Below are 13,205 nucleotides of genomic sequence, written 5' to 3' on the forward strand. Positions count from 1 at the left end.
GAAAACAATACAACAGGTTTTTATTAAAAAGCTATTAGCTATCTGGCGCAAGGCGATGACACGTCATAAGGGAGGTTCAGATAAATATACATATCTATCGTGTTACTATCACCCACCTTAGCTCGGATTTGAGAGTTCAGGAAATTCACAACTGTCATACACGGGCCGCTTGTCCTTTCTCGTAACTCAGCTGGTGCACTGGTGCCAAGAGAAAATTCTACGCATAACACAGCAGCTCACGACACAGATACAATTATGTTCGCGTTCTTACACGGTTTGAAAAACCATACGAAACGCTTCATTCACGGAGCTGCACAATCGACGCGACCGACGCCAACGGAAACTTGTTCAAACAGATTCTGGGGTGATGCCGATGCGCTGCGTCAGACATGATGATGAGAGCATCAAAGTTTCGGTTTCAAACTCAAGCGAAGACAGCGAAAGCTTTACTCGTGCGATGTAGAACCACGAACTTTCTTTGGCGCTATCATTTTATATTCTACCCAGCTGTGGCTATGAAACCTAATTTACGCATTTTCTGCTATTTATATCGAAAAACCTCGCTCTCCGGGGGACGAACTATCCTTAAAATATAAAATACTGTTAATGTAAATTACTGTTGCTTATTGATAGCATTAATAGTTTAGGTACACATGCATTAACTAATTGTATTGAAAATACTGAGTAACACACTTACTTTACAACTCTACATTGGAATCAGTTGCCAATTGGGCCAACAGTTGCTAATTGGGTGGACCTGTTGGAGACCGAGAGACCAAATGGAACTGGAGTTCCCTATCAGAACGACCAATTGGACCCATGATGTACATTTGAGTGTCCAGTTGGAGTGCATGAAACCAAATGGACCTTCCAATTGGTGCTCAACTACCAACTGGATAGTCCAATTGGAACTGAACGATCCAGCCATAGGTGGGCATTTTCCTGGGACCTCACTCTTCCTCACCTCACGAAGAACAGACTTTATCGGCCTCACTCACCCTCACCAAATTTTCCTCACCGGTAGCTTAACCTCAGTCGCCCTCACCCTCACATTCCATTTTAAATTTTGCCCTCACAAACCTCACCTCAGGGCGCCGGGATCCTGGAACGCCTCACCGTCCTCATCCTCACATGCCTTCACCTCATGAGGCTATTCACAACCGTCATGGCCTCACGTATCTTCACCTGATGAGGGTCCTCATCCTCACGAGTCCTCACCTCATGAGGACCCACATGGCCTCACGAGTCCTCATCCTCACGTGCCCTCACCTCATGTGGGCCCTCATGACCTCACGTACCTTCATCTCATGAGGACCCTCATGGCCTCACGACCTCTCATCCTCACAAGCCCTCGCCTCGTGAATACCCTCATGGCCTCACATGTCTTCAAGTCACTATAGGAGGCACATGAGCCTCAAAAGAACTTTCCGTCATATTCACATGAGACGTCGGCGTTGAACTATTGTGTCCGTACTCCATAGTTGGTACTAGTCAGTCATACTCTGCGGAATTAAACTGTTTATAGGGTTTCGTGCTGCGCTTTTTGGTAGTAGTTCTTACTGTCACAGTGAATTTTCACGTTAGTGTTTGGCATCAGTAAAGTGGAGCCCGAAATATTACGGTGCAGATTGTTATGGAAATGATGGGGCGGTGGCGGGAAAAGTCCTTGAAGACATCCTGTACTCGATTCTCAGAACACTATGACGCTGCTGCCAGAATCGGAGGATACCCTCACAGCTGAAGTTGGTTGGTTGGTGGAATAAATAAAAAAGGGATAAAAGGGATAAATAAAAGCTGAAGTCTTTGCGCACAACGATGGTACTAATCGCACCGGCAATCACATAGTGCCTTTTTGTTTGTTTGCTTGTTTGTTTTTCTTCTTCTTTTACGTCACGTAGTCACGGGGATTCCAGTTTTCCTGGGTACGTTTTGAAAAGACAAAGAAATATTATGAAAACTATTACAGGATGAAAAGCCCGAGACTGGGGAAAAAACGAAAAACGGACGACGCACACAAAGACTCAGTTTGCACGTCTGTTTTTCGTGGATCATGGATATCTGTATTATTACAACTGTATTCTCCAGGAACATTTATGCCAAAATAATAGAGTACTGGGCATCAAAGGGGCATTGTATCCCATCCCGCACGGGTACATTATGGCTGTGTTCGTGTTCCAACTTGAACATTTAAACCATGTTTCTTGTACGATGTGCAGTAATGGTCAGATAGTGGGCTTCCAAGGTGTCCTGCGCTCGCTCGTCATGATTTCTTTCTGCTGTCACAATCCAATCACAGTAGCTTATGGACGTACCATGCACAACAACGTGTCACATTTCTCCAGATAGAGGAACCGTCGTGACAGGCTAAAAATATGAAATCCCTGCGAGCCACAAACATAGGTACCCTAATCTCGATAACATCTAAGTACGGTTCACTACGCCACAGGTCGTCATGAACCATAGCCTCCTATATACTGCATGAACACACAGGTCGGCATCAGGAACTCTGAAATATTTTTGCTGCTATACTTAACATGAAGCGATGCAAAGCGATGTTCCTTCCGCCGCAATTAAGCGGCATTAGTCGTCATTGAAAGGGAGCACGCAGCTGCAAACATTAACACACACAATACACTGTATTAGCGAAGCAGTCGTCACCAATGTTGCCCACGGCGTGACCCTGACCCACGGGAGATGGATCTGTTTTAAGATCGCGGCCTTGACAAACGGCGAGTCTTCCCGACCTGCAACCTGTGCCTGTCATTGTAATAATAATTACAATGCTTTATTTTACAGTTAATAAGTATACATGTACACAACCCCCTCAAACAATTTACGTTTGATTGCAGGTACAGACAACAGCTACACATGACTTGCCACAATTTTTTGCCTAAATAAATTTAGCCTTAATATCGAAATATGAAGTCAAAGAGTAAAGTTCAACGGTAGGAGCATCTAATTGATTAAACATCGTAACAAGACTTTCGTGCACGAGACTGCACTTCTTCAGACTACAAAAATGTGGGTCCAAGAAATGTCACTTTCAAATAATCACGAACTGGGTAAAAGTCATGATAGCATTACAAAAGTGATAGAAATAATTAACAGACATATGGTATAGGATTAATAAACATATGGACCATCTGTGGGACTTTCTCAGTTCGAGGGAAGTCAGGTTCGGGAATCCCCCTCCCCCTCCCCCAGAAGATAACAAGGTCGACGGTGGCACAAAAATCCGTTGTATTTTTATTTATTGCATTATTTAAGTTATTGCATTGATTGCATTGATTGTGTGCTGTGCTTGCGTAAGGTATGAGCTGTTATAACACTTACCGTTGGTGCGTATTGTCATTGTATTGTTTCTTGCTGGGTGAATAAAGATTATTTGGTGACGATTGACCGTCTGGCAGCGCTGTTCGCTAATTTAGTGCAGCCAGCTTTACAACAAGGCGGTTCTTCACTATGTGTTTCATTTCTATCGTACTCAACAGCAAAGATATGTCATATTCTTTCGAACAAATTTCCCTGGGCGATTCCACGCGAAATATTTACGAAATTTTTACGCGAATTTTTACGAAAATTTATTTAGCAGTCCCTAATAGTGCAAAACGACATTCCACGAAACATTTCTTCCCATATCTCAATGTGGCGGGCAGAGTTGTAGCGACGGAAGGGGGATGGGGGCCGAGGGGTACAGCCGCCCCGGGCGCACTCGCCAGAGAGGGCGCCGAACGGCAGGCCCTGGCAGGTAGGGATGGACAGGATAAAGCAGGAACGACGAAAATATGAATTTACGGTGTCGGCAGTGCAGATATGTTTTCATTCATGCAGATATAGGCGTTTTCATGCATTCGTTTACACAGCTTCTGACGGCAGTGGGATAGGGAACGTGGGGCGCTTTAGATTTACCCTGCCCTGGGCGCAAACTTGCCTCGCTACGGCTCTGGTGGCGGGTGCTAGACCTTGCAGCGCTCACAAAAACCATGCCTGGCGCGAACGGCAGCTGCGGCTCATTGGAAGCACAGTTTTCTTTTGCGTATAGAGGAAACCATGTTCTACACAGTGTCCAAATCGCGGTTGTCCTGCTGTAATCGGTGCTGGTATACAAAGGCCGGAAGTTTCGCAATTATCTTCCTACTTCGCGATTTGTTGATGGAAAATCAAACCACTAGATTTTATTGAATATTTTTTCCTGCCAAGGCCTCACGGAATACTTCAACAGGAAAAGTCGCCAGACACGTAACTTTCGTAGTCATAGCAGTAAAAAAAAGGGGAAGTATGCGATTTTTCCAAAATTCGCTACAATCGAGCGCAAAACACGCAATGAAGAAGTCGGAAGAGAAGTCTGAAACCAACGCAGTTTTATAGAACGATCTTTCTTCTACAACATATTAAAAAATCTCGAAGGTGTTTTTTCAGATACAGGAGAAAATAATCTTTTTGTTGTAGAGTGTATTGCGAGCGCAGTGACCCATGTTGCATGTATCCGGTGGGGTGCTATATTTGTTTCTTGGGCTCCTGTTTTAATTCATTTTATTTCAAATTTTTCTCTGGCGTGGTTGGGTTTTAATGAGCAAGCAGTATGCTGTGGCGCTGACTTCTGCAAGGTTACCATAGTCTTTTCTTCTGTAGCATAACGCGCGTATTACAGTCCTGGGTGGTTAAGTTTATGGCATTGTTTCCGGTGTGCACGGTGCCGGCGACGGAGATTGGGGATTAGCGGTGATAGGCAGGTCTCAGTAATACTTTCGGTCGTGTGAGCTAGAGCCCTACACGGATGAGCTTTTTGACATCCGCATCCTATCCAAAAAATCCGCGTCTCCCACGGCACGCAGGAATAGTTCAAGTTCTGTGCTCCATATATATAGCCAATTTTCCTGGAAATACTTCATTTCCCGTCAGCACAAAACAGCACACATACACACACACACAAAAAAAAAAAAAACGGCTGTCACCGCACTTCATCCACAAGGGTGACTTCTCTCTTCGTTCTGACAGTGAAAATCCCGGAGAGGCATAGCTATTGTAGCGAGGAGAGGTCCTGAGCGTCCATGATGCAACCAAAGGATACACGACAGCAAGTACAGATTAGCTGCCACGAAAGAATACGCGGCACCAAGCACAGCAACACATTTTGAAACAAACGGGATAAGTAGACTTTATTGCAAGTAAAACGCAAAATCGGCGCTGAACACGCACCTCGACTCGAGACGCCAGAAATCTGTCCCAGACGCGCGAGCGGCTTGCGTACGCCTTGTACTCTGTGTTCGGTACCTACTACCTAGTGCGAAGCAAATTGATGGCGCAATTTCGCGGTTTGACCGCATCTGATCCGCTCCTGATCCGGCGCCATCCGCGTCCGATCCGCAGACCACAATAAACGTCCATATTTCATCCGAACCCAGAAGTTCCTTGCGGATATCCGCGGGTATACGCTTCCATACGCAGATGGTGCAAGGCTTTATAGCTGTGAGCCTCACTGAAACCTAGGATAGCATGGACGATAAACCACCACCACGAGATTCCCTCGCTTCCAGTAGTTCTGCCATGTAAATGACGTTTTTGCATGTTCGTCTTTTCCCCTAGCGTTATAATTTGTTAGACTTTTCGTGGTTAATATTTTTGCTGAATTGTTCAGAATTTAAATGTAACAGTTAAAGGGAACTTTCATCAACTGAACATGCATTTACGCGCTTAATATCCATGATGGTGGATTGCAACTCCACAGCGCTCAACTGGAGCCATGTTCCTTCGGTCCGGATGGTTGTCACATTTGAAAACCAGAAAAAAATCGGAAATACGCAAAATTAAAACGGGAGCCCAAGAAACAAATATAGCGCCCCACCGGATATATGTAACGTGGGTCAGTGTGGCCGTAATACACTCTACTAAAAAAAAACAAAGAAAAAGAAAGAAACGAAACGAAAAAAATATCTTATATACAAATCTCAATATGTTTTAATACGTTGTAAAGGAAGGCTCGTTCTATCAAACTGCGTTGGCTTCAGACTTCCCTTCCGACCTCTTCATTGCGTGTTTTACGCTCGATTGTAGCGAATTTTGGAGAAATCGCATATTTCCCCTATTTTTCTTGCAATGACTACGAAAGTTAGGAGTCTTGCGATTTTTCCTGTTGAAGCATTCCATGAGGCCTTGGCAGCAAAAAAATATTCATTAAAATTTAATGGTTTGATCTTCGACAACAAAAAAATCGCGAAGTAGGAGGAAGATAGCGAAACTTCCGGCCTTTGTATACCAGCACCGATTACAGCACGACAACCGGGATTTGGACGCTCTGTATAGCATGGTTTCCTCTATACGCAAAAGAAAACCACACCGCACCGTTCTAGGTGCTTTCTATGAGCCTCAAATGCCGTTCACGCCAGGCACGGTTTTCGCAGCACTGCGAGCTTTGCTCGTGTCTAGCACGCCACATTGAGATCTGGGAAGAAATGTTTTGTGGTACGTCGTTTTGCACTATTAGGGACTGCTAAAAAAAAATTGTAAAAATTCGCGATAGTTTTGTGAGGGCCGAGCAGGTCCGCTGGATAATCTCGCGTAGAATCGCCGCCCTGTCATTATGGTTAACTCAAACTTCGAAGTTAGAGAAGCTAGTCGTTGCTAAGACAATCGAAAGTAGAGGCATGTTGTAAAAATGTGAGCGAAGGCTAAATAGGGAATCTCCCTGCGCGGGCTCTGTTTGGGCCGCCGTCACGTGCGTGTCATGGAATGCGAGGCGCCTTCCCCTGTTGCCACCCAGCGATTGGTGATTACCTTTTATTGCATGGGACCATACCTCGTGACAAAAGGGAAGAAAATATATTCTTCCTTATAATAAGTGTGCTGCTCTCGCGCATGCTCTGTTCTTGTAGTGTCTATCCCGTGTGTGCGCGAACTAATAGTTCAATGGAACCATGAGCTCTAAGAAACGTCGTGCAGATGATGACGTGGTGAAAGACCCGAACCATATTGTGCCGGACAATATAAGCAAACATTTCAAGTATCTCGGATCGACGAGTGACGGAGTTGCCAGCATCTACCAGTGCTTGCACTGCAATCAGCAAAAACGAGGGAAGAAGCGGGATACGTCCAACCTTGTTCGGCACTTGAAGGTAAGCGTTTCATTCACGGTCTATAAGTTTGGGACAAAAGTCTATAGAACACGCGTAACCTCTTATCAGCGCGACACTCCGGCGGCAGAAAATGAGATATGTAACGCCGATTCCTGTATTCTATTCGTCTGCGTCAATTCGCCGTCTGAGCGTCACGCGGATGGAAGGTTACTGCTTTCGCATACTTTTGTTCCTTAGTTTTGTTCCGTATCACAAATAAAGTAAACCTTGGTGCTGAAAGCTCCAAAGTTTACTTTATTTTACTAATTTATTAACTAACTAACTAACTACTGATACTAAGTAAGGAATTGGTAACATACTGTACCACATGGCCAGAAATTCGTACGGTCCGGAGACGCATAAGACTTAGATAATCGATTTTGCCAGCGAGCGCCCGGAAACGTTGCGTTTTGCTCCTTTCGAACACAGGTCTTTAAATCACGGGTTGCAAATGCGCACGAAATAATTTCAGGCCGTCACAAAATTGATGTTAGATAAAGTTCAATAGGGATAATGGATCCGAAATATATCAAGCAGAAATGTCAAGGTGACTTGGGAATCTCAAATTGAAGTTCGGACTCTGGTTCCAGGTCAGGCTATAGGAAAACTCTTAAATGTTCCCCTAAGAATGTCTGTTTGTGTTGTTTCAAAATGCGAGTGAGTGAATAAATAATTATCAATTGCGAGCGGAGATAGGGGTGACAGTTATGTGCAATGAAAAACCAGATTATTTTTGCAGCTTGTGCACACCAAACAGTACAACGAAGCTTATGGATCCCGCAATCAGCCGACGCTTGACGGGGCTGTGGCGATGTTCAGACATGAAGCACAAACTGTCAAGAAGTTGCCCCCATCCGATACGTTCCAACAGAAATTCAATCGTCTCTTGGTAGAAATGGTGGCAGTTGATGGCCTGCCCATGAGCATCGCCGATGGGCTGGGATTTCAGAGGCTGATGAAATTTTTGAAACCAGAACTCAGTCTAATTTCGCGAAGGACGGTTGGGAGAATATTGGAAGATATTACAAGTAAACGTGTCAGGCCTTCACTTGCAAAGGCTATCCAGAGTGCCCCAGACGGAGGACTTCATTTTATGGTCGACTTGTGGTCGAGCAGGAGGAGAGACGCAGTACTCGGCGTTAAAATGCAGTTCGTCAAGGATGACTGGGAACTGGAGACACTGACCCTGGCATTCAAGAACTTCCCAGGGAAACACACTGGTGACAGCATACGAGAGGCGTTCCAGGGTGTCCTTCAAGAACACGGTGTAGCACCTACAAAAGTGGGGGCTGTGATCTGTGACAACGCGTCCAACATGACAAAAGCGTTCGATATGGTGGAACTCTTTCCAGATAAGTGGCGAAGAACAGATGAGGCTGGAGAGGACGTTGAAGTTCTCGAGCCAGATGTAGATGTGCTCACAGCTGTCAAGCCGTCCAAGCGTGTACGCTGCGCTGCCCACACGTTGCAGTTGGCAGTAAATGCCGCTATTAAGGCGGATGATGGCGTCTGTGAACTTCTAAAAATTGTGTCCAAGATTATAAACATATTCAGACGATCGCCCACCATGACCAGCGCACTGAAGGAGCGCTGTGGGAAGGACTTGGTTCCAATAGGAGGCACTCGCTGGTACTCCACTGTTGCTGCACTACAACGACTGACACAGGTAAGCCGAGTTCTATGTGAATTTTATATTTATGTCCTAATAACGTCAGTAGAGGAACTTTGTGTGTTTTTAGTTTGTAAATTTCTATTTCTGGTAACCAACTTGAAAGAAGGCAGTGGTCGAAAAGGTCAGGCAGGAGCGAAGTACGACCCCGCAACCTTCGGATTGCAGGTCTGATGCTCTACCAGTTGAGCCCTCCCAATTCACCTCTATCAATTGAGCCACGACCATCCTTTCCTTGGAGGGTCGTGTCTGGGTAGCTCGATTAGTAGATCGTCGGACCTGCAATCCGAAGGTTACTGGACCGTACACCCTACACTCTTAAAACAAAGCTTCACCACATGGCACGCTGAAGGCCAACCTTCGTACAGAGCGATACCTATATCACTCTTGATTTGTGTAAAGCGCGGGGCGTACGGTTTTTTGTGACAATAACATTTCTGCATAAGTGTCACAAAAGGCGTACGCCTCCCGTTTTCAACAAATCAGGGGAGAGAACGACGTCACTCCGGCTGATGGTTGGCTAGGAGCATGCTATGTCGTGAAGTCCATTTTCAAGCATGTACTCTTACCCAGTGATTTATCCGGACCCCCCTACACCCCCACCCCCAAATGTTCAGTGACACCCCCTAGCTTTTTCACCTGTGTACCCCGTACAGGGGGTACCCTTGCTATGTCAGCTTCAGGCACACGTCGGTAGTGAAATGTTAAGCTTAATGACGTAACTATAACAATGCGCCCCCCATTTTTTTCCAACACCACCCCTTGCTTAGGATTCTGGATAAACCACGGCTCCTACCACCACTTTCCTCCTCCTTTCACTCCTCCTTCCACTCCTTTTCAACCACTGCCTTCTTTCCAATTGATTGTCCATAGGCGTTGAGGCTTGGTTTGCGGTTGTCCTGTTAGATGTCGTCCAGCCTCAGAGTAGTATATCCTTGCACCTTATTTTGGAACATTTACGAACCCCAAGGGGCGTAACGGAGAGCGCGTAGCTTACGAAATGGCAAAAAAGAAGTGCAGTTCATTGGTCGAAGGATGGGAATGAAAATTACCTTGGGAATATTTCAGAGCTCGAACAACGTGAAAAAAGCACGGAGACAGGCGAAGTTGAAGCCGAAGTGAGCGCCAGTCCCGTGTGCGCGGCCTGACGTCCCCCCCACACCCCGCAAGGAAGACGAAGGGGCTGGCTGTTTCGTTTTGAATGCGCTGACGATTGTTCCGTTCCTAAAGCGGACTCACCACGCATGCGAGCTTATGGAGGAAGCTAACTGTAAATAAGCTTTTGCAGCGTGTAAGGGTATTCTCGTGCATTGATTCAGCATCATTTTTTTCTTCTGATTGTCAGCCAAACTTTTTTTCTGTATAGAAGTCAACCATATTTTGTTTTTATTTATTCCTGAATTTTTCTTTGTTGTGTCGAGGTGCACTTGTTTGTCAACGCTCACAAATAAAAGTATGCGATCAGAGTGCAGAAACACTTTAATTCAGCTATTCGAAAACTACTCGCATTCTGAGTTTTGGTATTTGGACACCTCTGCCTATAATATTACATGGATGCACATGTTGAGTACATGCGTGAAGGGTTTAGGTCCAGTTCAGAGGCTGGAAAACGCACAGAGGGATAGTTTCACCTGAAGGATAAATGTAGTGATATCCAACTCAAAGCACGATTTGTCCGTAATGTCCCCTCATTTGGGCTGGGATAGGGTGCGGTGTGGCGAAATATCCCATGCCGTCGTTATATTGTGTTGTTTTTTAGAAGCCACTTACATCAGAGAAGTGTTTGCTATGAGCTTAATATAACTATTCGTCTTAAACTTCCAGGACGAGGTGTACACCGCGGTTGAGTTCCTGGTACTGCAGTACAACGAAGAGCACCCCAGCAAGTGCATAGAGTTGTCGCCACCGACTGTGACTCATGAAAGACTGGAGCAACTGGGTTCCCTTCTGAAGCCGCTGAATGATGCGACAAACCGATTGCAGGGGGACGGGGTGACTTCCGCTGTGCTCCACCTTTGCATTTGCACCTGTTTCATACAACTAAGCCAATACAAACTGCCCGAGTAAGCATATGGTTCCCCATTGCTTCAACAAAACCAACACATTCACGGCAAAAATAAAATTTTTACACATTGTGCTGCACTTGTAACATGCGTGTAAACATTCGCAGATTCCAATTTCTTAATTGCAGTGTCTCTATACAGACACAACTATATTATGTGTTCGTTTCAGGTTCAAGCAACTGCAAGCTAAAGTACTGCAAGAAATTAACAGACGTTTTAGCAATCTTCGGGGAGACGACTATTTCGTCGCAGCAAGCCTGCTGAACCCACGACTGAAGCTTCGCAGCTTCCAACAGGGTTTTGCACCTGGCCTACTGATGCCAGACTCAGAAGCTGCTCGCGCAACTGTGGAGCTCCTTTTGGAGAAAGTCGTGGAGGTAAGTAGAAGCTGTTATAATTTTTATGGTGTCCCCGTGGTTGTATTTTCTCGATGGAACAATGACCTTAGTTTCGAATCTTATTCAATTCTCGAGCTTCCCGGTTCTCAACGCTGTGTGCGGACATACATACTCAAGTTTGTTTCCCCACTTGTATTTCTTGCGGTTGTGCATGCGTGCAGCATTATTTGACAGAAATCACCGTAAAATATTTTTCTACAGTAACCAGCATAGGTGCATATGCTGTAACTCAAGGCTTTACGTTGCGAAACAGCTACTATATGACAGGTGTTCACCCAAAATAATATTAATTGCATAAAAATGTCCACGTCATAAAATGAAACTCGTATGGGCACATAGCCTCTATGCCTTACAGTTTGTTTCATAATGCAATCTTTCACACGTTGTCACATTTCTGCCGTATACTTTCGTGTTCGAAGCACCAGAGCGTCGAACCGAAACGTTTTCGGTTCGTTTCGGGTACGGGTTCAGCCATAAAAGTTCATCGGCCTCATCTGTGAGGCTCCTCACAAAATACGTTGTACCCTCACGGATTGATGGCCTCACGACGATTGGCCTCATGAGGGCCCTCACTGTGGGCCTCATGAGGGACAATACCTCACGACTGTCCTCATGAGGAACATTCAGCGTGGTCTGGCCTCACTCACCCTCACCTCATCGTCGTGAGGTGAGGGTGAGGCGTCCTCATGAGGGTCCTCATGAGTGAGGCCGCCCAGCTATGGATCCAACAGGTTTTGACATGGGACCTGTTGGATCCTATTCGAACCAATTAGAAATTCCAACTGGACCATTTCCTTTTTTTCGACTGGGAGTGCTGATTTTAGACAACCGTGTCCCCTAGAGTACATCCACTACCCCATCCAATTGTTCGAATGTTTCAGTCCCTGTAAGTGAGGAATGCAGGACAATTGCTCAGTAATCCCTGCTAGCTTGAAATACTGTAAACCACCTTCATGGAGCCAAAGCTGCTCTCCAATGTCTAGATATGCACATCTTACATCAAGGCTTTGATTCTCATGAACATGTGAAGCAACACCATGATCCAAATATTCATGATAATATCGTGAGCCACTTTACCAGGACCAACGTCCCATTATCATTGCTTGTCCATGAGCACCAGTAGAGGTGGTTAACAATGCTGTGGCACCATTTTTGTTGCACCGGATGTTGCTTCACCAGTGCTGCTGCATGTGTCTTTTTCCTGGGACCTGAGCAAGGAGAAGCAGAGATTATAATTATACGGGTTAAGGCTAAAATTGCTTTTAAAATGTGCAAAAAGCATCTACACATTTAAGCTACGTCAATAATGTTAACAGCAAAGCGTGCACCCATAGGTACCCCTTCTATTAGGAAATATGTTGGCAAACAACATACACAAGCCGGACTGTACATCTGGGTTATGACGGTGTGCACTATAAAGGAAATGTGGCTTATTACCTCTTGCAACGTGCAGCACGTCGAAGCGATGATTCACAGATGGATGAGTGTTTTCCACGAAGGACTTCACCTAATTGTGCCTATCGGTGACGAGCATTCTGACTGTCATCCCTTGCTGGTCAAGTTACTGGAGGACCCTTTGAAGGACTTCTGGTTGGACTAGAACACAGTGGAATTTGTGGCATGTAAAAACACAACTTCAACACACGCACTCACAGACACAGGCCCGGCCCGGCGGAGGAACAATAATGCTGCCATATGAGTGGGATATGGGGCAGTCCCACGGTTGGGAAGACGCTGAGCGTGATCATACAGAAGTGAGGACAGACAGAGATTGTCTCAAAACAGGAATCCTCAAGTTGTTGCTGATTTCAGCTGCTGTGACTGTTTTGTCCTCTCTGTGCCAAGGCTCAGGCCCCATGTAATTTTGCAACTTCTTTGAGATATTGCGTAGTTTTACATACAACCGCTCGCCAGCTCGTACGGCGAGGAGCAGAGCATTCTCACAAATCTCTCACACCGCATC

General features: G+C 45.5%; 1 protein-coding gene across 1 annotated transcript in view; it reads left to right on the forward strand.

The window, feature by feature from the left end:
- The first annotated feature begins 6,914 nt into the window (after positions 1-6,914).
- Positions 6,915-13,205, forward strand: part of LOC135389272 (zinc finger BED domain-containing protein 4-like) — a 71,434-nt gene continuing 65,143 nt past the window's right edge. Inside the window, exons 1-4 of the mRNA XM_064619336.1 lie at positions 6,915-7,112; positions 7,852-8,778; positions 10,606-10,844; positions 11,014-11,221. Coding sequence (XP_064475406.1) covers positions 6,915-7,112; positions 7,852-8,778; positions 10,606-10,844; positions 11,014-11,221 — 1,572 coding nt within the window. The remainder of the gene's footprint in view (positions 7,113-7,851; positions 8,779-10,605; positions 10,845-11,013; positions 11,222-13,205) is intronic.

The sequence above is a fragment of the Ornithodoros turicata genome, chromosome 3 (assembly GCF_037126465.1).
Source record: "Ornithodoros turicata isolate Travis chromosome 3, ASM3712646v1, whole genome shotgun sequence".
Taxonomy (NCBI): domain Eukaryota; kingdom Metazoa; phylum Arthropoda; class Arachnida; order Ixodida; family Argasidae; genus Ornithodoros; species Ornithodoros turicata.